Source organism: Ictalurus punctatus, chromosome 20, assembly GCF_001660625.3.
Source record: "Ictalurus punctatus breed USDA103 chromosome 20, Coco_2.0, whole genome shotgun sequence".
Classification (NCBI taxonomy): Eukaryota; Metazoa; Chordata; class Actinopteri; order Siluriformes; family Ictaluridae; genus Ictalurus; species Ictalurus punctatus.
Genome location: NC_030435.2, coordinates 23,301,441 through 23,329,375, shown reverse-complemented (window position 1 = coordinate 23,329,375; position 27,935 = coordinate 23,301,441). Strand labels below are relative to the sequence as shown.

The 27,935-nt window shown below is 39.4% G+C and overlaps 2 protein-coding genes across 3 annotated transcripts; one reads left to right on the top strand and one right to left on the bottom strand.

The window, feature by feature from the left end:
* The first annotated feature begins 2,108 nt into the window (after positions 1-2,108).
* gadd45aa (growth arrest and DNA-damage-inducible, alpha, a) lies at positions 2,109-5,154 on the top strand. Its single transcript, XM_017496225.3, has 4 exons — positions 2,109-2,279; positions 2,809-2,910; positions 3,014-3,230; positions 4,367-5,154. Exons 1-4 carry the CDS (start codon positions 2,236-2,238, stop codon positions 4,478-4,480), a joined length of 477 nt encoding a protein of 158 aa, XP_017351714.1. The 5' UTR covers positions 2,109-2,235; the 3' UTR covers positions 4,481-5,154.
* A 7,830-nt stretch (positions 5,155-12,984) lies between these two features.
* Positions 12,985-26,007, bottom strand: gng12a (guanine nucleotide binding protein (G protein), gamma 12a). Of its 2 annotated transcripts, none has more exons than NM_001201303.1 (3): positions 25,772-26,007; positions 13,846-13,951; positions 12,985-13,350 (listed from the first exon to the last, which is right to left on the bottom strand). In NM_001201303.1, exons 2-3 carry the CDS (start codon positions 13,945-13,947, stop codon positions 13,225-13,227), a joined length of 228 nt encoding a protein of 75 aa, NP_001188232.1. In that variant the 5' UTR covers positions 13,948-13,951; positions 25,772-26,007; the 3' UTR covers positions 12,985-13,224. The 2 variants fall into 2 exon arrangements, with proteins under 2 accessions (NP_001188232.1, XP_053544512.1); XM_053688537.1 differs by lacking the exon at positions 25,772-26,007 and adding an exon at positions 16,881-17,180.
* Between the last annotated feature and the right edge of the window lie 1,928 nt (positions 26,008-27,935).

Genomic DNA, 27,935 nt, shown 5'->3' with positions numbered 1-27,935 from the left:
TGTTTTTTGCAGTAATTTCCTCCGGCTGTTTATTCCTTTTCAGTTCACTACACAATGATCAATTGATTCACAGTGATCTTGGGAAAATTCCCAACAGATTCACGTGGGTTTTTGTAAGATTTTTTCTTTTTCTTTTTTTTTTTTACCTACAGGGGATAAACAATATAATTTGCAAAATAAGGATAGTGTGCTATTGCTAAAGCGATTGCAAGCAGGGTTCTGAAATTAAAATGAATTCTGAAAATAAGAACTATTTTTAACTCATGCTATTTATAGCATAGCTTAGTAAATTATTAAATTGTAAATAAACATATAAACTAACAATATAAACACTATTGCTATTAACACTACTTGTGATCATTGTAAATATGTGCATTTGTCTATGTATACATTTATAATTTCTATACAAGACTATATTAGAAATTATATTACATTAACATTGTTTGTCTGTATAGATAGATAGATAGATAGATAGATAGATAGGTTGTTTTATGCTGGCCTTTTGTTATTTTATCACAGAGGTGATCATCTGAGAATGTTATTTCCGCATTTATGCTGAAGGATAAGAGTTTATGTGCACTTTGTGTGAAAAAATATTCTAACTGCACTTTCTAATGCACGTTGGACTGCATGTCCACGACAAAGGTTTATGAAATTTGGCCTCATGGTGTCACTATTTCACAGAAAACACACCAATAGAGTTCCTGAAGGGAAATTGCATCTTACAAAACACGATGAAGTCATCCAAATCTGCTCAGGCATGTGACTTCTGGAAAGACAGAAGTTAAACAGGGTCAGAAAGCATGCAAAAACATTTTTAAAATGCATTTTTTATGCATTTAAAAAATGGTTCTATACCTTGCATATGGACTCATTATATAGCTTATTATTTCAAGATATGACTTATTTAGTTGAAATTACACGAGGTTATGTCAAAAATAATGTAATAATATTTTGAAATTACAAGCTATTAAGTTATTTTAAAAAAACAAAAACAAACAGATAAGTTGGAACAATGACAGTTTTACACAAACTGCAGTTCAGGGCTTCTGTGCATTTCAAAAGTATGTATTAATGTGTTTGTTTAAAGAAAGGTGGGGGGGGGGGGGGGTGGCTTATATATGAATATATACCTAAACCTCCGCTCCAGAAGCCTTGATGCACAAATTGTGACAAAAAATTATGAAGTGCTGTTTTGATATTTTGACTTAATAACTCATTTGTTTCAAGACAGGAGTTGTTAAGACGAAATTACAAGATATTAAGTTGAAATAGCAACACAATTACTTGAAATAACAAGTTGTTAAGTCGAAATAATTAGATATTAAGTGGAAATAGAGACATATCATCTGGTGTTTTTGTTTGTTCGTTTGTTTGTTTTTTGCATTTCAGGGCTTCTGTGCTCTCCAGAGTATTTAAAAGCATGTTTTTATTTGTTTATATGCATTTGATTTTAAAATGTGCTAAACTTCCAGGTGGAGTCTTTATAATGATTACATGAATTTAATTTAGTCATAAGCTATGTTTACGTTGTTAGACAAAATTGCCCCCCCCCCCCAAAAAAAAAATAAAAATAAATAAAATAAATAAATAAATAAAACAAATAAATAAATAAAATGTATCAGATGAGATAACACATTTTCATGAATTGATATGGTCGTGGTCTGAGAATTATTACATATTAAAATCATTTATATAATTTGACACGAATCAGTGTTCATGAAACAAACTTCGGACATGTCAGGGCAAAGATTTTCAACTTCAACTTCAGAAACCACCTGACGTCACCGGCTGGATACAGACCCCGCCTCTTAGAGTTAGACAAACCAATCAGACCAATTTATTTCTTGCTCCCTGCAGCGATTGGCTTTCAGGGGCACCGGTGGGTTTGTCCACATAAATTAGCATACGTCCAATCAGCGTGCGCGCGAGCTGCTCCATAGCTCGTCACAGCACCTTCCTGTATCACGTCAATAAAAAGACTTCTGCCTAGTAACTACTTGCGCAACAGCCAATCGACTCGAAGATTAGAATTAGAATACGAATTAGAATTAGAATACGACCAATCAGAAATTATATGCTAATTTTGGACCGAGATTCCTGCTTGACTTACCCGGTGACAGTGAAGAAGCAGCCAGAACGACTTGAACCTGTGTGTGGAGTAAATCTGTCTGTAGAAACTTTCTAAAGCGTTTTTTATCACTTCAGTCCGTACTGGATTTCTTGCTAAGCAACATGACCTTTGAAGAGCTGAACGGAGATTGTACTTCTGTCGAAACGTAAGTTTTTTGGAGGATTGATTATTATTATTATTATTATTATTATTATTATTACTGTACATTTTTTTTGACGGCGCGTGCACTCTCGTGACAGTGATATCAGTTGAATGACCTGCAGTGTATGCGTTTGTATATTAATTAATTTAAATCAACCTACATGAATTTTTAAAAATAATATGAGTATTAGTTACAAATATTAAGCTTACGAGTGCTAAAAAGTTCTTCAGTAAAACTTGCTGAAAAGCCGTTAGCCAGCCGGGGGGCTCGTGATAGCTGCTGGGTCACGTGACTTAGCACAGTGTTTCACAGTGATGCACATTTTTGTTTGTTTATTTATTGCAAGGTATCATACTTTTTTTTTTTTGGGGCTAATAAATGTAGTTTTTTTGCATTTCTTGTCGTATTTCATTTGCGTTATTGTAACATGTAATTAATCATGCAAAAGTGCAGGAAAGTCTATATCATATGTACAGTCTGTAACCGAGTTCCTAACGCTCCTAAACATGTTCCTGACTTTTCCATGCTTCAGGATGGATTCGGTCTCTAAAGCCCTCGAGGAAGTCCTCGCTTCGGCGTTGCTCCAAGGCTGGGTTACAGTCGGAGTCTATGAATCTGCAAAGGCCCTGAATGTGTAAGTATCACCTGTGCGCTAAAATCATAAACCCTTTCTAATCGAACGGCGTGCAACACCGCCGCGTGGGTCTATATATAACGTCTACGTTTTGAATTTTCAGAGACCCGGATAACGTCGTGCTGTGCGTCCTGGCCACCGACGACGAGGACGTGAAGGACGTCGCCTTGCAGATCCACTTCACTCTCATCCAGGCCTTCTGCTGCGAGAATGACATCAACATCCTGCGCGTGAACAACACCAGGCGCCTCGCAAAGATCTTGGGAGGACCCGGGAAGCAGGGAGGCGAGCAAATGGACCTGCATTGCATCCTAGTCACTGTACGTATCGAACCACGCAGGATCGACCACTAAAACGCAAAATTATAATAAGATAGCGGTGTACAGATGCTTACGGAAGGCCAAAACTTTGTTCTGTTTGTCCAAAAATGTAAATTAGTCACTAATTGAATGAAGCACACACACACACACGTGGATGACGTGTGTGTGTAAGTGAAGCGCGCTTTCCAGCTCAACTTGCCTAAGCATGCCTGGCGGTTACAACACCTACCCTTGGCCTGCTTTCTAGCTCTCATGCAAATAATCATCTCCAACAGCCATGAAGTCTCGGGTTCAGAGTCTAATTTGCATTTATGAAATAGCGTTCGGATATAAGATAAGATCAACTTTATTAATCCTGAAGGAAATTTTTATTCCAACTTGCTCAGGACAATACAAATATAAACCTGTAAAGCTAGCCGGCTTTAACTGTTAGCGTAAAACTTTTTTTTTTGTTTTGTTTTGTTTTGTTTTGTTTTGTTCATATTTGTATCAGTATCGTGATAAATTACATTTGCGAGCATCACGGATATCGATCTTCACCGCTGTCACGGTAACGATCAGCCGACGCAAATAATTATCTTCTAAATAGATTGTTTTCGTATCGTAACTCTCTCCCGTTTTCACATTTTACGCAGGAGCTCCGAATTTTAACATCGCACGCAGTTATGAAACGAATGAACCAATGAACCAACTACTTTACAATCGTAACTTGTTACGATACAAGCTACTCATTGTTTAAAAAAATGTTTAAAAATCGGAACTACCACCAAGCTATCTTTTTATTAAAATAGCTACAACGCTAAGCTACTTAAGGCGCCGTAACTGATATATTTTTGCTTTTCGGCCAAACGGAAATGCATTTCATGTTTTCTACAAGTGATTATAGACAACGATATATATAAATATAATTACACATATATATAGAGAGAGAGAAAATGTAACAATCTGATTGGTTAACGTTTACGACGTTAAAGCTTATTTATTATCGTAGCACCGTTTTTCTCTTTGAACTCTCAACCAAATCAAACATCGTGATGCGCTGCACATCGTCATGTCGTCTTTAGCTACTATGATATAATATTTTTCCACTACACAAATGCTAACAAGTCTTCATCTCTTCTTTTTTCCCCCGTTAGCACCCACTTGCGTCTTCGTGGAAGACTCAGGCGTTCCGGAAAGTGCATAGCTTCTGCCACGAGAGCCGCTGCATGGACCAGTGGGTCCCCGTCATCAACCTCCCCGAACGATGAGCGAAATAAAAAATAAAAATGAAAAAACGTTATACTTTTTAAAAATAAACATAAACCAACAAAATGTTATAAAAGTCCTGAGCGCTGCCTCGTGAGTACGGCGGATCTTGGAACTCGATCTCAGCCTGCTCTCGGGGAGGAGGAGGAGGAGTGTTTTTCTCCAGCAACCCCTGTCAAGATGACTCAGCGGGTTTTTATTTTTGCTTTCGGAGAAAGGGAGGGCGTTGAGCTGGAGGGAAGAAAATATCATGAACTGTCTGTGCTGAGCGGTGAGGCTCGCACGTGAAGGAGTTCTTTCTAGGAAGTATGGATTCCGGACGAGGCCGCCGGAGTTGCTACGCTGTTCAGTTTCTCAGAAATCTCGACGTTTATGCGTTCGCGTTATTTAAAAATGATTACTATTATTGGCATTATTGTGAAAAGTATTTATATATGGATGTATATATGAAAAAGAGATGGATTCAGAAATTGTTCCACGTTCTTCTTCTTCTTTTTTTTTTTTAAGTTAATCACTCATTTTCTAGACTCTAAATTAAATTATTTCATATTATTCACTGTAAAAAGTATTTAAGCTTCTTTCTTTCTTTCTTTTTATACTGACACCAGACCTGTGATTGGTTACAGATGTATTTTGCGATGCAATAAAATATATTTTGAAAAGAAAAAAAACAAAACGGTGTTGACGCATCTTTCATATGATCTTTTATAATATTCACAAGTTTATGTTCGTGGGCGTTCGGATTTGTGCGCACGTGTCATTTTGCCGAAGGCGTTTTGCCCCAAATGCTGACGTAAATCAAAGTATTGTAATTTTTTTTTTTTTTTATGTAAATATTAGCATATATTTGAATAGTCGGTCGACACAACAGTTTTATCTTGTTCTCGTTAGCGGTTTAATTAGCAGACAAATAACTCATCAATCGGTCGAATCCTAAAATCTACAACAATAATAAATAAATAAATAAATAAATAAATAAAAGCCAGCTTTAAAAATGATGACGTTCACACTGGTGGATTCATTAGCATGCACTGGATCTATCTATACCTGTCCATCACTTAGAAATAAATATGTGTGTACAATCATAAATAGTAATCCTAAGGTTCATATCAACGTGCTGAAACGTTAAAAGCATGAGAGAATATCCTAAAAAATGATTTTAAATGTACTGTAATGCTAAAACAGGTGTAGTAATTTTAATTGATGTACCACTGAAACACCACAGGGTTTAGGATACGCCAACGTACGTGACTGTTGTATCGTATCGAGGTATAGAGATAGTTCTGAAACGCAGGAAAACATAACATTTTTCTCTCTTTTTCTCTCCGTTTCCTCTCAGGCCCCACTCTGACCTCAGTGACTCTCAGTACAAACAGACAAAAGCCCCCAGTTCCTGTCTTTATTCTGCTTTAGTCAGCGTAACAAGGTATTCATGTCGCCCCTGCACCCTTTTCAGCCTCCCAACATGGTGAACCGACTCTGTGCAAAGAGCTCAGCGCTGTCGCTTCCAGGCCTGGAGGACTCGAGAAAAGTCCCGAGATGCTTTCTGTATCGGCTTGAGCTCGTCTCCTGTCTCTTTTTTGGATTTGTACATGCGCTTGTCTCAGTCTTGCGCTTTGGTCTCGCTTAACCGTGGACTTGTTTGTAAAATCAACAGGCCTCATTTATCAATCTTTTAGTAAAGCTGTGTGTAAATGTTTGTGTAAGCCAAAACCGAACTAAAATTTTCCACCTGATTAGCAGTGAAGCGCAAAACGCCTTCACGAAACAGCTCGTTTGCATGAAGCGACGCCCACAAAACTCCATAAAAGGTAAAGTGCTCAAACAGGAAGTTATTCTGACTCACTTCTATGCCGATAAAAATATTTCATACCATTTTAATAATAATAATAATAATAATAATAATAATAAACTGGCGATAAATCTTCCGTCAGCTGAGGCGTTTATTCACAGGAGCGATTTAGCGCCAGAGTTGGGATCTCGAGCAAACCTCATAACCGTCAATTACTCGGCTGTGTGCTATAATTTGGAACGTATCCTTAATAGTAGTTGCTCGGGGTCAGGCGGTACGGTAGCGCTAAAAAATACGTGTTTACATGAACAATAATAATTTGGGCAGTCCAAGGATTATCCGAGTAAGGAGTAAAACAGCGTTGTGCAGTTTTATGAAAATAAACAACGTTGTGATGAAGCGGCGTTTCTGATACGCTTACTCTACGATTACAATTTTTACTTTATTAAAGAACGTCGTACTTTTTATGCATTTATAGTTACATTTAGCACCGCGGTACGTCCACAAAACTCTTCTCGCTTACACTATAGCGGCGATAAACAGTCGCTCCCTCACCTTTGTTTCTCTCTCTCGACGTCGATAAGACGGAAAAAAATTAAGCGCTGCTCGTCGCGTTACCGAGAAACCGCAGAGAAGCGTAAACGCCTCTGTCCTGAAGATGTCGGAAAACGTCAAGTTACAGCTTTACCCTCTGACTGTTACAAACCGCCGACACTGGAGACTCCTTCCATAAACGTTACGTAAACGTCTCCTTAGCGAAAACTTCGCCATGTCGACGTTTACGTTTACGTACAATAGATAAATTGCTAGTGAACCTTTATATCTACTATTTCAGCTAGCTTGGTTTACACTATAGAGTAGTATCTAACATTAGCTAGCTTGTTAGCAAACGTAGCTACAGTCAAATAGCTAGTGCTGTGGAGGTTTTAGCAATTTAGCTACATGATTATCAAGCTAGCGTCGTCACATTCTTTTCTGTTAATTAGCGATCGGATTATGTTCTACAAGCGGCAGCTAATCAGTGCCGGGATTTGAACCCAAGACCTTCTGGTCATTTCCGCGCCACCATTTTGAGCACTTTTTGGAACTCTGCGTTTGTGCCTTACATCCAGTATCCACTAAGCGCACCAGACTCATTCGGCTTGTTCAACCTGCTTGTCTGTGTATAAAAGCGTGGAGCAGGTGAGGCTTTGCCGATGATGTCAGCAGGAAATTAGCTGTGTAAAAGCAGAGTCATTGCATATCACAAGGCGTTATCTACCTTTGCACGGCAAAAACCCACCTGTCAGAAGTTCACGGACTCCGGTCTGTGAGGAAGGAGCGTGAAGTGTGAAGCGAGTTTCGACAGTGTGGGCGTGTTTCACAGTCACTGATTATTCTTTTATCACATGCGCTCATGCTTTGTTCGAGAAACGTCTCGGATGTTCATAATCATGTTCGGATTCCAGATCACAGCGCGAACGCTAGTGCACATCTGCACCGCCTTTCTTTTTCTCTACACACGACAGTCCTGTTTCTGCACTCTCTGTATTTATTGTCACGTCTGACGCCCTTCGTGTCTCGCACTCGATGCTCCAGGTGTACGTCGATACAGTCGGGTCCATAAGTATTTGGACAGCGAGGCAGTTTTCGTCACTTTGCCGCCGCGAACCTCGACACCGGATTAGAAATGAGACGCTCAAAAGTGTGTTTGAAGTGTAGACTTTCGGCTTCGGTTCACGGGGTCTAACAGAAATATTACGTTAACCGTTTAGGAATTACAGCCATTATGTCCCTCCATTTTCACAGGCTTAAAAGTAACTGGACAAACTAGAATAATTATGGATATTAGGATTATTTTTCATACTTTGATGCGAATCCTAATGTAGGAAACCATTAAACGAAGTGAAAACAGAGCCGAAGTTTTATCAAAATTGAAGACTGGATTTGCAATGCATATAAAGGTATCTTATGGCATGTTATTAGCACGTCAATGGAGCTTTGATTTTTAAAAAAAAACAAAAACAGAATTTTGAAATAGAATGTGTATAACAGTAATATAATCTTAGCAGAATTGCAGTGAATACCGTCAGTGTTTTTTTAAATGCATTATTTTTAGAAAGCAGGAATCACGAGACAGAGCGGGTGATGTGCTTCCATACACATATCCTAAATTAAATCAACACACACACACACACACACACACACACACATAAACACCATGATCTCCAATCAGTTTCCCTTTTGATAAACATCCATGCTATAATCACTCACGTAGATGTTAATGAGATGGGCGTGGCCTATGAATAATACGGCTCACTTAAGCCACTGTGCGATTTATTTATTTAGTTATTCTTTGCATTTTGCTGTCACGTACAAGAATTCTTTGGTGGACGGTCGTAGAACGCATAATACGACGTGGTCACAAAATGGCCGACAACAAAGTTCTGGCTGCGTGACAAAGTTTTTATTAAAGTCTCAGAGCGTGAGCGCTGCTACGACGCTCGTCTCAAAGCCACCAGTAGGAGGACGGCATTAGGACGACGCCAAACTCCACAAGAAACGGTACGTACGAAACACGGTAACGGATCGTGCGGATCGATGACGCAGGCAGAACCTGGTCATGTTCTTTAATCACAGGTCTATCGTTAGAGGTCCTTCATCGTGTGATCTGGAGAACGTGTGATCACGGAGTCTGTCCCAGAATTCGGTCGGGATTTTATTGGTGTATTTACGGTGTGACGAGTAACAATCCCGAAATCGCTCAGTGTAAAGCGTGCCTTGGCTAGTCAATTAGCTAATTAGGCTATTAGTTTAACTTAATTTAAATTTAAAGACGGCATCCATATTTCTGAGGAAAATAAGAAAACCCTCGTCTCGCACTTATGTCATCTTGCCAAGACTTTTAAGAAATCATAACGGGATATTGATGATGACAATCATGTCAGGTTTTTGACCTCCATTACTGCAGCACGGTTTAGAAAACTTACTCAACCTGGAACGTTCCGGTGATGTCGAGTCTGATGTCATCCCCGTCTTCAGTGGGGTTATTTTTGGAGAGCAGGTGGAGCTGTAGGTTTGACGATGTGGATTCCATAACAGCGTAAGTACAGCGTATAAACAACCTTCACTTCCACATTATGCATAAATAAATAAACAAACAAACAAATGTTATTTTTGCTGTTTGCTGACAGTATTTGGTGTTTGGGGTGAAGGGAAAGAAAGTTGTGCAAAGTTCACTTTATTATTGCATGTTATTTTCTGAACTCTAGTTTCTTTCAGTTACATCAGAAAGGGGGAGGAGCCTGATATACAGGGGGTGTGACCTTACATGGACAAAGGCCAAGGCTTCCACATCAGCACATTCCAGGTCACTGAGACACTAAACACTCCTACGCAGTCACATAACACACACCATATATTACAGCACGTCAGGAATAACACGAGCTCCACAGCCGAACCGCTCGTGCGTGGATTCTTTTCCTAAAACAGCAAGGCCTGAAGTGTTTGATTTTCTCTCATAGCATGGAAATTTACCAACCATTACCGTTTTTAAAATACATTTATTATTAGCCTTAGATCAGGTCCACCATGCAAGTCTGTGTGAATGAGCCGTCGCTATAGAAACGGTAACGTATTAGAACAAGTGCATTAATATAAAATGTCACAGCTAGAACGACGGAAAATTAATCAACGCCTTCTGATTCAAGAATTCAGCCGCACTGTGGTTTTAGTAAGGAATAAAACACTCGGCGTCATGCTGTCATATGAAAATAATCAACAATGAGGTGGTGTTATGAAGCGGAGTTACTGTTACCACCCTGAAATTTTACTATAACAGCAGGGACTAGAGTGTGTTATTCCTCATACATCACAACAATTTGCCAACACAAACAATGTTTTACTTATCAATGAACAACACGTCATGCTCTTTAACGTAACTTAGAATGACGTGTCTTACAAGGACATATCGTAGGACAACAGAATTTAGAATGCCGTATCTCAGGGTAACATAACTTAGAACAATGCCTTGTAACGTAGAACAATTTAACGTAGAATGACGTATCGTAGGACAACGCAACTTAGAATGACGTGTCTTAGGATAACGTGTCTTAGAATGACGTATCTATTGTGTATTTACTTTCGCCTGACATATCTTAGCACAACGTAACTTAGAACAGCGTAACTTAGAACAGCGTAACTTAGAACTGCGTAACTTAGAACTGCGTAACTTAGAACTGCGTAACTTAGAACTGCGTAACTTAGAACTGCGTAACTTAGAACAGCGTAACTTAGAACAGCGTAACTTAGAACAGCGTAACTTAGAACAGCGTAACTTAGAACAGCGTAACTTAGAACAGCGTAACTTAGAACTGCGTAACTTAGAACTGCGTAACTTAGAACTGCGTAACTTAGAACAGCGTAACTTAGAACAGCGTAACTTAGAACAGCGTAACTTAGAACTGCGTAACTTAGAACAGCGTAACTTAGAACTGCGTAACTTAGAACTGCGTAACTTAGAACAGCGTAACTTAGAACAGCGTAACTTAGAACAGCGTAACTTAGAACTGCGTAACTTAGAACTGCGTAACTTAGAACAGCGTAACTTAGAACAGCGTAACTTAGAACTGCGTAACTTAGAACTGCGTAACTTAGAACAGCGTAACTTAGAACAGCGTAACTTAGAACTGCGTAACTTAGAACTGCGTAACTTAGAACAACGTAACTTAGAATGATGTATCTATCGTGTATTTACTTTCGCGTGACATATCTTAACACAACGTAACTTAGAACAGCGTAACTTAGAATAACGTAACTTAGAATAACGTAACTTAGAACAACGTAACTTAGAATGAGGTAAGTTAGAATGAGGTAAGTTACAATGATGTATCTTACAATGTCATATCTTAGAACTTAGAGTGATGTATCTTAGAACAGTGCAAGTTAGAACAACGTATCTTAGAATGACATCTCGTACAACGATGTATCTTAGGACAACGTAAGTTAGAATGACGTAACTTAGAATAATATATTAGAACGTAACAGAACAACATAACTTAGAATAATATATATTAGAACAGCGTAACTTAGAATAACGTAACTTAGAACAATGTAACTTAGAATAATATATATTAGAACAGCGTAACTTAGAATAACGTAACTTAGAACAACGTAACTTAGAATAATATATATTAGAACAGCGTAACTTAGAATAACGTAACTTAGAACAACGTAACTTGGAATAATATATATTAGAACAGCGTAACTTAGAACAACGTAACTTAGAATAATATATATTAGAACAGCGTAACTTAGAATAACGTAACTTAGAACAACGTAACTTAGAACAATATATATTAGAACAGCGTAACTTAGAATAACGTAACTTAGAACAACGTAACTTAGAATAATATATATTAGAACAGCGTAACTTAGAATAACGTAACTTAGAACAACGTAACTTAGAACAATATATATTAGAACAGCGTAACTTAGAATAACGTAACTTAGAACAACGTAACTTAGAACAATATATATTAGAACAGCGTAACTTAGAATAACGTAACTTAGAACAACGTAACTTAGAATAATATATATTAGAACAGCGTAACTTAGAATAACGTAACTTAGAACAATTTAACTTAGAATGACGTACATTAGGACGTAACTTAGGGCAACGTAACTTGAGTGACGTAACTTAGAACTTAGAAGACGTATCTCCGAATGACGTTTAGGATTGAAACAAGATTTCAGCAATGCTGTTTTTCAATAAAGTTCACATCGGATTAAACCCGTGGCTTCGATTCTATCAGGTTTGAAATTGACCCCTAAACATCAATTTCGCTAATTATCCAGAAGGACGACATTTACAGAATAGTGTCTGAACATTTAAAACCGCAAAGTCCGTTCAAAATTTGGAAGCCGCTGCATCGCATGCCAATGCCTTGTCGTTAAGTTCAGCTTCTGAAGTGTATCATCTCAAACCTCAAAATGGCGACCAGGATCGCGGGTGCTTTTAAGTATTGGCGCCCCGCTGCTAATTCTCCGGCTCGTCTCGCATTCCCTGTGCTATAACATGACCATGTGGTGTTTTGACTGTAAATGGAATTCCTACAACATCTCGACCGACAGAGGATAAACTCACAACATAACTTCTTGTTACAAAGCTCTTGCAATCTGAGGAGAGACGTCTGAGGTCAGTGGGACAAAGGTGGCTTTTCCCATGCTGCACTGCGATGTGAAAGGTGCAGTGTGATGCGAGTAGACGTAATCAGATGTTTTCATAGCGTCACGTACGAGGAACGATGTGGCATGTACTGTAGTGTAAGGCACTGCGTCGTTTAAACTAGAACAACAGCTTTATTATCGAAGTCTCACCGTTCTTTTCATCATATTACACTCATATGTGTGTGTGTGTGTGTGAGTGATGCACTATACAACTGGTCATTCAAGGACGCAGATTATAATTTGTCAAACTAAATAATACATGTATAATTTTATGAATGTGAAAGGGGTGTGGCCTTTTCAAAGGTAACAATCTTGCTTCCACAATACTTGAATCATATTGTATTGCACCACTTGTTCTACTTTCAATTTTCAATACAGTTCTAAACTCAAATAACTTCCTGCATGCATGATTTTTATATCCAATTTGATGTAAGCTGTTTGGCACCGAGCAGCAGTGATGAAAAAATTAGGGATGGAATTATTTACTCTCATACAGACCAAAACATATCGGTTTCATGGCACAGTTTTTACTCCCTGGAATGCATTAAGTTCAGTATGAACAACAAAGGAACACACGCTTTACGCTATCCATAACAACAAAAAGATGCTAATCGTTGGGCTGTGATTAGTGTTGATTGACGTTAATACACAGTGGATTTACACGCAGCCTGGTCCAGTTAGAGTTAAGGCAGTGTTGAGCGGTAGTGTTAATTAAATAAGAAAGAAGGCGAAGTGCAAAGAAGTCAACTACAATAACGTGCAAGGCTTTTTGTCCTTGAAGGGGTTTTCTGAAGCCGGGATGCCCATGAGCAGGGGGTCGTACTTGGCGTGCTCGCTGCAGTAGCGCATGAGATCTGCTGAAGCTTTGGACACCTGAGGAATCAAACCACAAGGAGAGACGGGTCAGAATTTTCACACGGGCATTTTAAGAAGTGGCTTTCACGCTCGCGGTGCTTTGTTTTCCTTTTCTTTGCTATTTGGCTTGGTTTCACACTACACACAGTCCTAAAAGCAGATAAACAGAACCCAGTTCAACGAAAGATACGTAATATTGGATCATTTTCCTCAATAAATAAAACGACCGAGTAGAATATTTTGGTCCCGTTCGTTTCATTTGCTTCTCTTTATCTACTTTTAGGACCTGCGTGACAATCTGATGATGTTTTTCGGTCACATTTGCGCCGGAATGTAGAAAATTCGTAAAGGGTTCACAGACTTTCAAGCACCACTGTAATTAAGCAAAGTAAAATGCAAAACACTTTTGAGGGGCGTGTAGGCATGAAAATGTCCCTGTGAAACGCTTTCATTCATTAGTCTGGTACACACGGACTGAAGCTTTACAAACGTGTGCGTAGAAAACATCACTACCTTTATCCTCTCGATACTGGCCTCGACCCGGAGCTGCTGTACCGTCCTCCTCGCAAGGGCCATGTTGTTCGAGCTCGACTTAGAGGACATTTTCACCAACATGCAACTGTTGAGAAACACAAATGCACACGTTTGTTTTGGGGTTTTTTTTTTACTTTAACACTGCCAATCGTTACGCAACCAGTGTCTGGTGAAAGAAAAATTCAACTGAACCATGCGCCACGGGGACCGTTTCCTTTTTAGGATGCTCGTGACAATGAAAGCCAAATTTCAATGGAAGATGCGTAGGAGGAGTTCCAGGTCAAAGAGGAACGACACGCTAGCGTTACAAATCACATCTTTATTCCTCAAAATGGCTAAAACACGAACTGGGGAGGAGTGTGTGTGTGTGTGGGGGGGGGGGCCTTCATTTATTCCGAAACAAAGGCAAACTATGCGTACGTATAATTTATGACCGTTTAGTCAGGGCGGTACGAAAATGGTTCCAAAATCCAAATGATTCCGGCGCGATTAGGAAAGGCAATTAAAAAAAAAAAAAAAATTGAGCATGCTAAATAGTTTTATGTTTGATTGTTTAATAAGCAGACCTGCATTAACCGGCTGCAGGCTTTAACGTATCTGTGTCTCGCTCGTAACAATGGTAGGGGTCAAACCCGTGACCTCGGGCACGTAAGTAAGCTGACCCCTGGGACATGGAACATCCTGAATCCATGAATTTCCTGAAGATCACAGGATAAAGAAAAGCAAGTTCTCTTGTTCTTTTGTCGTTATTTTCTATTTTGATGATGTCGTGATATCGACTCCGACCCATTTAACCCGATTCTTAAATCAGTAGGAATGCCATTAAGGTTTTCATTCCATTAGCATGGATGCTCGACAACCACATTTTGTGTACTGGCTAATTCTATGGTTAAATAAATAAATAAATAAATAAATAAATAAACTCGATGCTGTTAATGATTTAAGAGCGAAATGCAGCAAATTTCAGTCCCCAAGCACGTCCTGCCTGAAGGGAGGCGGGGGATTGTGCACTTGCGATTTTACCCTCGGTGCAGGTACAGAAAGAACCGACTGTAAGGAGAACCGGACTTAATCGCTACTACGAGACAATCAGCATGTTGTGAAGCTCCAAACAAAACCCTGCATGTGTATCCTCTCGGGCTGACGTCATCCGCTCGGGCTGGTGTCATGCGAAATTAATGGATGGGTCAAAAATAGCTCATGTTCTGCAAATCCCCAAAGGTGTGTGGAAAAAGTTGCGTGTGTGTGTGTGTGTGTGTGTGTGTGTGTGTGTGTGTCCATCTGCACACAACAACATGAGGCCTCGGTTGCAATAATGGGCCATTATCACGATGTGCCCGGCCCTAACCAAACACCGGCTCCTGGAGATAATGCCAACATACGTCAGCATGCATGTGCACACACACACACACACACACACACACGCTTAAGTCAGGAGCTGCCAGCTCATAGTTCAAAACACAACTCTGAATGAAATGGCATTGTAGTGAAGGAAAAGAAGAACTGTAACTCAACACCAATACGCAATACATCAATACCCATCCACCCATTAGCCCCACCCCCACCCCCACCCCACTCCACCCACACACACACATTTTAGGTAAGGATTTTTTCAATATTTATCAACCTTACACCATTCCTTCATCCCCATAGCTACATCTCTTCAGCTGGAGTCCCTCTTATTGTTTTAAATTTTTTATTTTTAGTCAGTATTTTTTTTTTTATTTCCTCCTCTCGCGACGCACAATCCAGAAATCCAGCCAAAATGCACGTCAGGGTTAGACGATTTTCAATAAAGCTACAAATACAAACAATTGGCTTTGAGCACATTTTGCTAAATGGTGTGTCCAACGTCCTCTCAACTGTGTGGTGCAAATGTCTTATTACATTATTATTATTATTATTATTATTATTATAATGCCTTATCTGGGGCGGCTGTGGTTCGGGTGGTAGCGCGGGTTGTCCACTAATCGTAGGGTCGGCGGATCGATTCCCGGCCTGCGTGTCTCCACATGTCGAAGTGTCCTTGGGCGAGACACTGAACCCCAAGTTGCTCCCGATGGCAAGTTAGCGCCTTGCATGGCAGCTCTGCTTCCATTGGTGTGCGAGTGTGTGAGTGAATGGGTGAATGAGACGCAGTGTAAAGCGCTTTGGATAAAAGCGCTATATAAGTGCGCCGTTTACCATTTATCTACAGTTGCAGTCAAAATAATTAAACCCCCCACTGCAAATCAGGTTTATTGTCAAAATGTACAGAACTTCGTCCGTTAGCGATGAACAGATCAAACAAACGCGACTGAAATAGTTCAACACGACGAATGCTTCAGGTGGTTTCCCCAAATTCCCAAAACCAATTTTCCAAAACTATTTCAGCGGCTTTTGTTTTTCGATTGCACCCGTAACACGCATTGTTATCATGGACACAGTGAAATATCCCCTGCTGAAAAATAAACCCCGATAGAAACCCTTACAGAATTTGCCAAGGGTTTAATGGTTATAATGGGAATTGTATTGGTTTTAATGCAAACTGTAACGGTCCCTGTGACTCTCTACTGGTAACTCGTTGCCTTCTATTGGTGGCATGTTGTGTCTAGAACACCTTGGACATTTGGTAATGTTTTTAAGGGTTAACAGCTGATGGCCTGTAATGGTATTTGTAGTGGAAACCATTAGAATTTCTGTAATGTTTCTATTGTTTGGTTTTTTTCTTATATAAACGAGTAAAGTGCAACAGTTTTATAAAACTGCCACACATCTTATTAAAACTTATATATATATATATATATATATATATATATATATATATATATATATATATATATATGTTAAAATGTGATGTACACCAACACACCTGAATTCTGGATTGTGATTGGTCAGAAGAGGAGGCACTGATTAATTTTCTAGAACCGCAGCTCTGACGGTCATGCAGCTGCAAACCACAGGTTAATTAATTCATTAATTAATGCGCCCGTTATACTGATACGTTATCGTTGCTATAGTAACAGCTCACTCACAGGGTAAGAAGGGTTTTCTGTAAGGAGTCTCCGGATAAACGTTACGTTTTCCGACAGCAGGACCGAAGCGTTGATGCTTTTTTTTCTGGTTTCTCGGGAACGTGACAAGCCGCGAACTCTCAGGTCATTGTGTCTCTGGGTTCCTCCCTCCTTCTAAATGCCTCCATTCAGCTCAGCGGTGAAGAATCGCACCACTATTCGGCTCAAACCTACAATCTCACTCCACCAGGCCTCAACACGTACGGCCTTCAAACAAAGTGTGCATTTACACTCGCCGTGCCCGCGTGCGGCTCCGTCACGGCATACGCCGCTCCCCCGGGGTTAAGAAGTCCGACTGTGACTCGCCTCGCTCGCCGGTGGTCTCAAAAACAAGGCCTCTGTAAAAGAGGGAAACACGACGAGGCCATAAAGCTACAGTGGTGTTATGCGGAAATGTGTGCTGTGTGTGATTAGTAAGTGACACGGCGAACGGGCTAATTTACAGAGATGGGAGAGACCGATAAAAACATGCGCCACTGGGGTTAGATAACATACAGTAGCAGCAGAGCACACTGTGTCCAGTTTTATTTGCCATGAATACGCCGCGATAAGAGTTTAGACCAGGAAAAGGCTCGTTCTGGTACGTTAACGTTTCTCTAGTAACGACGTAAACATTTTGAGAATTTTGCGGCGAACGTTCCACGCGAATGGGTTTTAATTGCCGATTTGGTGATGTTTATTTAACACACATGGAAGGAGTCTCCAGTGTCAGCGCTTTGGAACGCTCACAGACTTCTTCAGGACAGAGGAGTTTCTCCCCAACACGCCGCGCTATTTTTGTCGTCTAATTAACGTCTAGAGAGAGAATAAACTAGGAACTAGCTCGATTCACGGACGCTCGACGACACCCTTGTCACCCTTGTCGTTGATTATTTTCCTAAAACGGCACGATACGGAGTGTTTTTCCTCCTTACAAGCACAAACGTCAAACCTAAAGCCCTACGGTATCTTCTGACTTTTCACCACCAGACTAGACATCATGCCAATCTTTAGAAGGAACACCAGATGACCTCTGAGAGATCACATGAGCTGATGTCAGTCAGACATCAAAACACATCACATGACCTGGTCGATATGACTGAAAGGAAATTCCACCGACAGTCACGGTGCCACAGTGACTTCTCCGTCTGTGAAGAGCGACTGAGAAGGCTGTTAGACCATAAATAGTAAGTGCACACACTATGCGATGCAAGCGCATGATAAGAGACCAGTGGTATGAAGGCATGCCCACGTTTCAAGGACACACACACGCAGGAAGCATGTGAGAGCGGGAGGAGCTGATCTGAGCGCGCATGAGAGGAGCTAGGCCGAGACGAGGTAAACGAAAGGGAAACGCAGTGATGTAACCGAGAGAAATTCACGAGGCTTTCTGAGACGCCGAAGTAAACACCTGGCTCTGAGACAGTGCCTTCACACTGCACCTGATGAGCGACGGCTCGGAAAACCCCCGCAGCCGCAGGGGGAAGTTTACAGCCACGGCGTGTGAAAATCGTCCTTGCCGAACGAAGAAGAAATCATTTCTAGGTCAAACACAACGTTCTCAACTTTTTTTTTTTTTGCAACCAGGGAGCCTTTTAAAAAAAAAAAAAAAAAAAAGAGTAAAGAAGTTCCACAGACCCCATTCGTACAGATTGATTTTAACTATTCAAATATTAGGAATGTTATTTAAGACGTGTACAGTAATGTTCTGCGGGTTTTGATTTACTTCAATTTCCACCAACGGAGCACATTAGGTGCGAATTTAAATTCTTTTTATTATTATTATTATTATTATTATTATTATGATTAAAAAGGCATTGATATTCAACAGGGGAAAAAAAATGGAATAGTTGACGTGGTTTTCTGTAAGGAGACGTTTCTGTAACGTGCATGGAAGGAGTCTCCAGTGTCAGCACTTTGCGAGAGTCAGAGGTAAAGCTGTGAGTTTAACGTTCAACGCTTTGCAGTCCGTACAGGATTCCGTGGAGTTTTTTTTTTAAATGAACGGTTGGTTTTGCTGTGGCTTTTTTTTTCCCTCTTCTAAATTTGCGATGCAACTTGCCGAGTTGTGAAATTGTCCATGAAATTGTTTTGAACGCTCTTTCACACTGTCGGTAAACGAGACCTTTTAGCTGGAGTCATGTTCGATGCACGTGAACTGAAGAGTGCTATAGCTGAATGCACGTTGTGATGATGTCACATGACGCGTCTCGGCCCGGATCGGCGTAGATTTCGAAAAACCGCAAGCTCCTGAGAAGATTGCGGCATTTCCTGGATTTTGTGTCCATTTATATGATTGCAAAATCGCTAAAATCCTTGGAGGGACTGGATGTGACAAGCTGCATTTATTAAATTCAAAAGAGAATATAACTGCAAGCAGCGATTAACGGGTCAAGCACAGTCTGGCCCGTTTACGAAAGCAGAAGTCCAGAAACAATCAACACTTTTCCCAAGGAGAAACTGCACTAAATCTGATGGCAATGTGTTAAACCTTTAATCAGATATTGCGTCACTTCCTGGTTTTAGTAGCGGCCCCTGGTGGTGAATGAAGAAGACAATCCAGTACGGCCATCTAGCCATGTTTCCAGTGACATACCAGGTTCATCGCCAATCCATTGAACACGGCATGGAACACAGAATCAGAGGGAAGTGAAATCACGTTTCTCGGACGTTGTGTTGTGGAGTTATGATCGCAAACACACGTCCAAGTTTGCCCTGTTGGGATGATAGAGCATTTCAGCGGCATAAACCACAACTGCTGTGTAGGGAGCTGAGACCGTCCTCTATCACCGTGCCAAATTTGAGGAAATGTGAAGAAGAAGAAAACACAATTTCAACAAGGCGCCTACGCAAATGCAGGTGCTTGGCCCCTGAGAAAAGAAAGGCTAATGACGGAACGACCGTAATGTCAGTGACAACAGGACGCAACGTTTACTATAACTGTAAACAGATAAAACGTGTCATTCTTTAAAATAAAATAAACAAAACATGCGATCATCGGCAAACGGCTGGTCTATAAATAACTTCGGCGAAGTAAACCCACACCTTCGCTTCATCGACCCACTCCGTTGTTGATTATTTCACTATAACAGCGTGACATGGAGCGTCTTACTCCTTACGTAATCCCATTCCCTGGGAAATTATACTTCTTTCAACCTGCTAAAATAATCTGAGATTATTAGCAACTTGCTAGCTAGTTAAATTAGCTAACGTTAGTAATATTAAGCAAGAGGATTGGAGGAGTGAGCGGTGGAATTTTTATCTTAAAGAGACACGTTTAGGTAGACATCCCGACTTCACATCAAAATGAATAAACAATACATGTTGTGTTCCCCACACACACACACACACACACACACACACACACACAGAGAGAGAGAGGAAGTTATTAAATTGATTTAACTTCTCTTTTCTCAGGCGTTATCAGGATAATTAGTCAAAGCCACAATAAATTGCTGGAGTCTTTGAGAAAGCAGGAAGTGAAGTGATGTTTGTGGTTGTGAGGGAACTTGTGTGGCACGCTGGCACCTGCAGACTTTTTTTTTTTCCTCCACACGAGCAAAAAAGGTCAAAAGATTTGGGGCCCTCTGAGGAGCTCTGTGAGAAGGTCTGTGAGATCGTCTCTTTCTTTCTTTCTCTCACGCAAAACAAATGTCTTAAACATGAGACCCCTCGAGGCCTCCCGCTTTTATAAAACCCTGATAGGGAACCTTCTCACAATCCCCGACTCTGTCCCGCCGGAGTCCTCAGGCTCCTTTGTTTGAGGATCTTCGGCATCGTGGCCACCTGAGGCTTCCTGCCTTCTCACTTTCTGCCAACAAGGATACGTCCGTATTCATCAGCTCACGGCACCGGCGGGGTGCAGCGTTCCTAAAACACGGGAAGTGATACTCTACATACCTCCTCTCTGACACAGGGCTCGGCTTTACAAACACGGAAACAATGCCCATATTAGGGCAATGCTGGTTATGAAATACGGTAAGGTCACAGGACATGGCACACCTTCAAACTTGCATGTGATGCAGATTAGGCAATGAAAAACCTTTAACAGACCTACAGATGACTCAGCCTTTTTTTTTTTTTTTTTAAACGAAAGTACAAACCTTAATAAAGCTTTACAGCTTTGCATTTTTATAATTAGCATTCAAATATTCTCAAAGCATATTTCTTTCATTCTTTTTTTTTTTTTAAATAAAATCATCTAAAAATACGGCTGCACAAAAGGGCTGTATTGCAATTTCTGCGATACCAGTGAGTCAAGCCAATGTTCGCTAAATGATAATTATTGCAATAAATAATACATTTTATATCACACGCCTGACTTATTTTTTTATATCAGATTTTAAAAAATTTTAATCACACTGCTTCAAATGTATAAATCGTAAATGCATTCAAATGAGGCTTAATAGTTATTTTATATATATATATATATATACACACACACACACACACACACACAACTCTGTCCTGACCACGCCTACACGTAAGGCAATAACGCATTTAATAGCGGACGCTCATCACCCACGACAACCTCGGCTCCTAGTTGCCGTCACTTTGCATGAAAGATCATCTTAAAAAGTGCAACAGGCGCAAAGCTAATCAATAAAACGTAGCCATTACAAGGTGGAGTCATCTAATAAAGTGGTGCTATAGCTCAGCATTAATCAGCACGCTATGATTTCCTGTCCCCTGCTGCCAGGCAGCTTAAAACCAGGATTTGCGTAGGACAGATGTTATGTTCATCTGTGTGTCTACGTCCATCTGGACCCAAAGAGCAAACAGCAGCTTACAGACGAAAGTTGAAAGTGTTGGCCTAAGTGCGATGCTCAAAAAAAGAAGTTAAACGTGGTAAGTTAGTGCCACCATTTGGACAGAAAGTAGAAGTGACATTCTGTAACAAGAGCACTACTTTCCCATAATGTCCTCATCGTGCCCTTGTTGACTTCCCCTAATGACTCAGAAGTGTACATTACACCAAGGTGCACTTTTTGAGGGGTGGAGATGATCAAAAGCACAATTTATAGTACACATATACAAGAATCATGGCAAGAGAATGTGGTTGAAAAACAGTTTCATTAGCTATTATTGGCTTTCTAAAGTACAGACTCAGCACTGAGTGGTTTGCTAACAAAATACCATTGCTCTTTATTTACCCTGCTAGCTAGTTAGTAGTTTATACATGTATTTTTTTTTAATTATACTCAAAGACAATTTTTTGTGACACACAGTGCACCATTCGAACGAATTTTGATTTACGCAATTATTCATTTGACAAGAACATTGGGTACAAATGTAAATGTTAATGTTTAATCTGTGTCTAATGGTAGAGTTACTGCGTGTTAGAGATGTACTAACGGGACCCACAATTCTCTCTCTCTCTCTCAAAAAAAAAGTAATACAACACTCAGTGTCATTCTGTTAGAAGAAAATCATCACCAACCTGACGCTGGTTATTTAAAGCATAAAATCCTGGCCAGAAAAAAACCTAAGAGTTGCCTTTAAGAGGTATGGTGCAGCAAAGCGCTTACACTGGAGACTCCTTCCCAAAAAGTTCAACGTCTCCTTAAAGAAAACGTCCCCATATCATTATAATTTGCATCTAATAAACTGCATGGACTGATAAAGAATTGAAATTACTTTTATTAATGGTTTCCAGGATTTAACCATGGATAAAACTGTACAACAAGAGTCAGAAGTTTCCTCAAAAGAAGCAAAAAAGAATAAAAGTGGAACGTGTGAAGGAAAAGTGTCTAGATACGCTTGTACGTCATACTAAATATGTTTAATTCGTGCACTATATATTTATTTAATTTGCTGTAATCTATAATTGCATAATTACATGCAATATACATGAATAAATGATTAATTATTGTTCTTTTCAATAGCTAATACAAGACACTCATGCTAATGTTACACGTCTGTTTAACTTGTCTGATTACCACTATTAAAGTAATCGCTGCAATATTCCTAAATTCTGAGACATTTGAAATTATAGAGAAAAGGTTTATTATTCTGGTTTAAAATTTTAACAGGGCTAATGATACACCACAAAAAGAAAGAAAGAAAGAAAGAAAGAAAGAAAGAAAGAAAAGTTAAATGGCAACAGCCAAATCGGGCTAAGTTAAACACAATCATTTAGCGACATCATCTGGAAGGAAGTGGAACTGCAGAGTTTCGGGTTTTAAAAAGAAATAAATTCCTTAACGCCAGAAATATCACTTTAATCACTTTAAAAATATATATGTTGCACGCGCGGTGTGTGAGGAAAAGCATTGCAAAAATGCTAGCTAAAAACTGCTAATGATAAACACAAGGCATTTGTTTTAGCGTTCATGCTAATTACATCATGCTAACTGTTCCCTTAGCTTTCATTCATTAACCATGTTAGCATTTTTAACTCCACGTTAACTCCATATGAAATATCGTTTGAAAGAGATTAATACATTTTAATACACTCAGGACATTTTATACTGAAGTCATTCATGCCAAAGTCTGAGGAAATTCACAACACACTTATGGACGCTGCTGTTTTTAACTGGGGATCATGAAAGTGTGTTAAAAACACTAGTCATATTCTAGGGAAGAGGTTTCGCAACCAGGACACCAGACCAGACATATATATTCCCAAATCTCAAAAGCGTCTTCAGCTGCTAAACAAATAAAGCATAAAGCTGTCTTAGTCAGCATTAGTCCAGGACGCATCATCTGTCGCCGCTAGCCCTCTAAAGTATGACGAGGGATGAGAACTTCACAACACCTCCCTGTTTAATGAGAGAGTGTATTTAGGGCAGGATCACTGCTTAGCCTGAAATTCTTACTAATTTTGACGGTTGTAGTCATGTGGATATTGTAGACGTCTTCAGGGAAAAACCACAAGTCAAGATATGAAGTTCTTGGAAATCAGGAATAATACAGGGGTCTAAAAAAACCATCCTAAATCACATAAGGTGTTGGTTTTTTTTGTGCGTTGGGATTTTGAGACTTGTTCTCTTGTATAAATACAATGACACCTATCAATATTTTTTGTGTGTAATAAAGTGAACCGTGGTTTAATTTAAGTAAAGAATAAGACATTCTGTATCATGCTGTTAAAGGAAAATAAATAACAACATTGTGGCAAGATTAAAGCAGAATTACTATTATCTAAAGTGTTTTGTTCCTCTTATACCACAGCAATACGCCAACAAGTTAATATTGATTATAAACTGATACATTAGAATTTTATCCATTTAGAGTTCCATTTAATCTCTGCGGAATGTCCACGAAACAAGTTAGCTCCTGTTATCACTTACGTTACAGCAGCTATAAACAGTTGTTCCATCACCAGCCTCTCTTTTTTTTTTCCTTCTTGAAATTAATAAAACAATAAACCAAACGTTGTCATGTTACCGAGAATCCACAATGCGTAAGATACAAATCTTGATACAGCGCACAGGCACTGGAGACTCCTTCCATAAAGTTTTGAATTAACGTCTCCTCACAGAAAACCTCATCACGTGAACGATTATATGCTTCTCTTTGTTAAAGAACACATTTTTGTTAAGCATAGAAAGGGATAGAAACGATCACGTATTAGAACGTGTGGGCGATAAAGTAAACCTGTTATTTTCAGCTGCACTACTGTCAGAGTTTCACTTCCCTTGAGCTGAAAGGAGACTTGGAAAAGCTTTTATTATTAACGGTGACCAGGATTTAACCAAAAAGAAAGTAAGTTTGTGTGGGATTTTGGGACTTGCTCCTTCACATTCTCTGATTTTCTCTTCATGAAGAACATAAATACGATGACAGAACTCCACCCCATTAACAAATAGGACAGTGAAGAGTTTGCTGGACCCTTCTTTGGTGGATGCTTTTAAGAAAATGATCTGTTATTTATGAAAGTTCATGATGTATTATTATACGTGAACTTATTAAAGAGTTATTATTAATGTAGCTACATACGTATATTTTTAGCCTAAAGATTGTATGTGTTTTTAGGGTTACTATTTTATTTCAAATGAGCACCTACGTTTGTTGTGGGACTTGAACTTACAAAGACGTGTTCATTGAAAACTGAAAATATCTTTATATATCTTTACTGAAACGTTGAAAATATCTTTATATTGAAACATTTGTGATGTGTTGAGTGAAAATTGTTGGTTGGTGCAGTATTTTCGTTATTCCCGTGAGAAGTTACCGGTTGTTCGAATCTGATTTATTAGTCTCTAATACAAAACTAAGGAAGCAAACATTAGATGCCAAATTTCTTCTGGCTAATCAATTACACTTGGGCATGGTAGTGCAGGAGATAGCACTGACGCCTCACAGCTCGATCTCCGGTTTGTGTTCACATGGGCTTCATTTGGATTCTCCGGTTTCCTCCAACGGTTTAAAAACATGCCAGTTGGTGGACACGCTACTGTAAATTACCCCAACATGTGAACGACTGGTGTAACTTCTAGGGTGGACTCCCGGCTTGAGCCCAGCGTTCTTGGGACAGGCTTCGGATCCACACTTGGGGTAAAGTGGAAATGGTGGAAATCCGTTTTGTTTGTTTGTTGTTTTGGTTTTTACTGAACTACTCCTTTAAAACAACATGACAATGATTTATATGAACCCAACCTATGGGAATTAAGTTGAAACCCAAAAATCTGAGTATCTTACCTTACTTTCAGGGAGTTCAACGTGAATGTATACGAAAGTATGTTAAATGTATGTAATGTGGTCATTATACAGAACTATAAAGTTTTCTACGCCCATTACAACTCATTGAGACCTTGTTAAACTGGACTACACGTCAACAAACACAGACAAAATAGTCATGCTTATTAAAAGTACACACTTTTAGGAAAAATCCACCTTAAATCATGGACTGTTTCGAGAAGTTCTTTTACCTTCAAATATGCCGAGCTTCCAGTTTCTTCTCCAAATCCGTCAAGACGCAGAAACCTACCCCCAAAAAAGACACAACAATGCCGGACAAGCTGTGTGTTGTCCAGAAGCAGCACTCAGACGCTTAGCTACAGTGTAATTAGGTGTTTTCACTGAGATAATAACAGTTTGTAACACTTTCAGCGACGCTATGATCAACCACATTGACGAAAACAAACGACCTTCCGCTGACTACGCTGTTTGCGCAGGAGAGGAACTTTGCGTAAGAAGCATAAACACGTCCAAAAGAGCAGACTCGCATGCCAAACCGGGTGTTCAATTGGTATCATTAGTATATCGCTAAAAATTATTAAAGATGTTTACTTTTGTATACTTTTGGAGCTACACGTGAATATAATTTACTGTTTGTATGTGTTTTTAGGGTTACTATTTTATTTCAAATGTGCAACTACCACATGTGTCCAGCAGGTGGCGGAAAATTCAAGCAAATACGGATTTAGGCGACACATAGGCTACTGTACAACGTGAAATGTATACTCGACCGTAAAATGAATTTTAAACAAATAAACAATAATAATAATAATCAAAGACGCCCAAAATACAAGTATAAAATGGCAGACTACACAGCTATTCTCAGTGTTATGACGTATTAGCTCAGAATTTAATTAAGTAAATAGAAATCTTTTCTCACAGACTACAAATTGCTTCACATCTCTAATGAGGTCAAACATTCATACCATGTGAAGGTCATAAATGAATAGTTCAAGTAATTTAAACTTGAATTTTAAAATGCTTTGCTAAGTATAGTTAAAGTAGGCAGATTAGTGGTTAACACATTTGCCTCAGGGGTTGGGGGTTCAAATCCTGCCTCTCCTCTGTATGCACGGACCTTTCTTGTTCTCTTTGTGCTTCAGGGTTTCCTCCCCCAGTCCAAAGACATGCCTTATAGGCTGATTGGCATTTGACATGTGATTGTGCCGTGCAAAGGGCTGGCATCGGGTCAGGGTGTGCCCTGAGATCCCTTGGATAGGTTCGAAGTTGGAAAATGGATGGATGGATAGTTAAAGTTACAGTTTGGCTTACCAAGACAATGTTTGGTGTGTTTAGTTTTGCACTGCAGCTACAAGGCTGATGTAGCCAGCAGATAATAGAAATTTATAGCTACAAATGTAGTGTGATGCTATAAGCCAAATCCTTTTACACTTGAAATTTTCGGTTGCAGTGTGGAACAACAACTGTCTTGTTTATAGATCTGTTGGGCCGTTTACTTGATTTGTATAGATAACAATCACACTGTCCGAAACCAACTATGCAAATCAGTTTAAGACAAAAAAAACAAATGTGTTCTGAGAAGCGTGTGCGACGATTTAGCCATGCACTTTCAACTGAGTACTTTGCAACTATAAGCAAAAGGCAACAAGCATCCATTATTATCTACTTTAGCCTTGTTCCTTCAGTGCAAAATCGAAAGAAACAAAACTCTGACACTAAACATGGTATGGTCATCTACATATGCATTGTGCACCTCTCTATAATATTCTGAAGTGCTACTTGGTTATTGTGTTCATTTACCACTATGACGTTTGTCCAGCAGGTGGCACAAAAATAAATTTGTACCATTTAGGGTAACAAAGGAAATTTTATAGAAAAAGACATAATGTCTGTTTGTTTAGGCATGATATATGTGAAACAAGAGAAAAGTATTTATAGTACAAAAAAGGAAAGTAGAAATGTTCTATGTTTTATTGGTCACCATCACTTAATCACAAAGCTTTAAAGAATAGTTAAATAATACAATAAAAATCCCCTGCAAATATGTGGTCTACATTTTAATTAGTTTACCCTGAAAGCTAACAGTTTCAGAACAAATAAGGTGCAGCTGCAAGACTCCTTACTAGACCCAGAAGATATGACCACATCACCCCGATCTTATCCACACTGCACTGGCTCCCAGTAAAATTTCACATTGATTATAAAATACTACTATTGACCAGTGAAGCAATGAATGGTCTCACGCCACAGTACCTGAGTGAACTTTTGGTCTTTTATGATCCACCAAGCCTACATCAATAAAAAGGTGCAGGCTTTTTGTTGTACCTGGGATAGCGAAGGCTACAGCAGGGGAAAGAGCTTTCTCTTACAAAGCCCTATAGTTATGGAACAGCC

What these genes read in the sequence shown, in the direction of transcription:
- gadd45aa (XM_017496225.3), top strand. Translation starts at nt 2,236, where the DNA reads ATGACCTTTGAAGAGCTGAACGGAGATTGTACTTCTGTCGAAAC. An exon ending in GATTGTACTTCTGTCGAAAC is followed by an intron (nt 2,280 to 2,808) that starts GTAAGTTTTTTG and finishes TCCATGCTTCAG; the next exon opens with GATGGATTCGGTCTCTAAAG. An exon ending in TGCATTGCATCCTAGTCACT is followed by an intron (nt 3,231 to 4,366) that starts GTACGTATCGAA and finishes TTCCCCCGTTAG; the next exon opens with CACCCACTTGCGTCTTCGTG.
- gng12a (NM_001201303.1), bottom strand. Translation starts at nt 13,947, where the DNA reads ATGTTGGTGAAAATGTCCTCTAAGTCGAGCTCGAACAACATGGCCCTT. An exon ending in CCAGTATCGAGAGGATAAAG is followed by an intron (nt 13,351 to 13,845) that starts GTAGTGATGTTT and finishes TTGATTCCTCAG; the next exon opens with GTGTCCAAAGCTTCAGCAGA.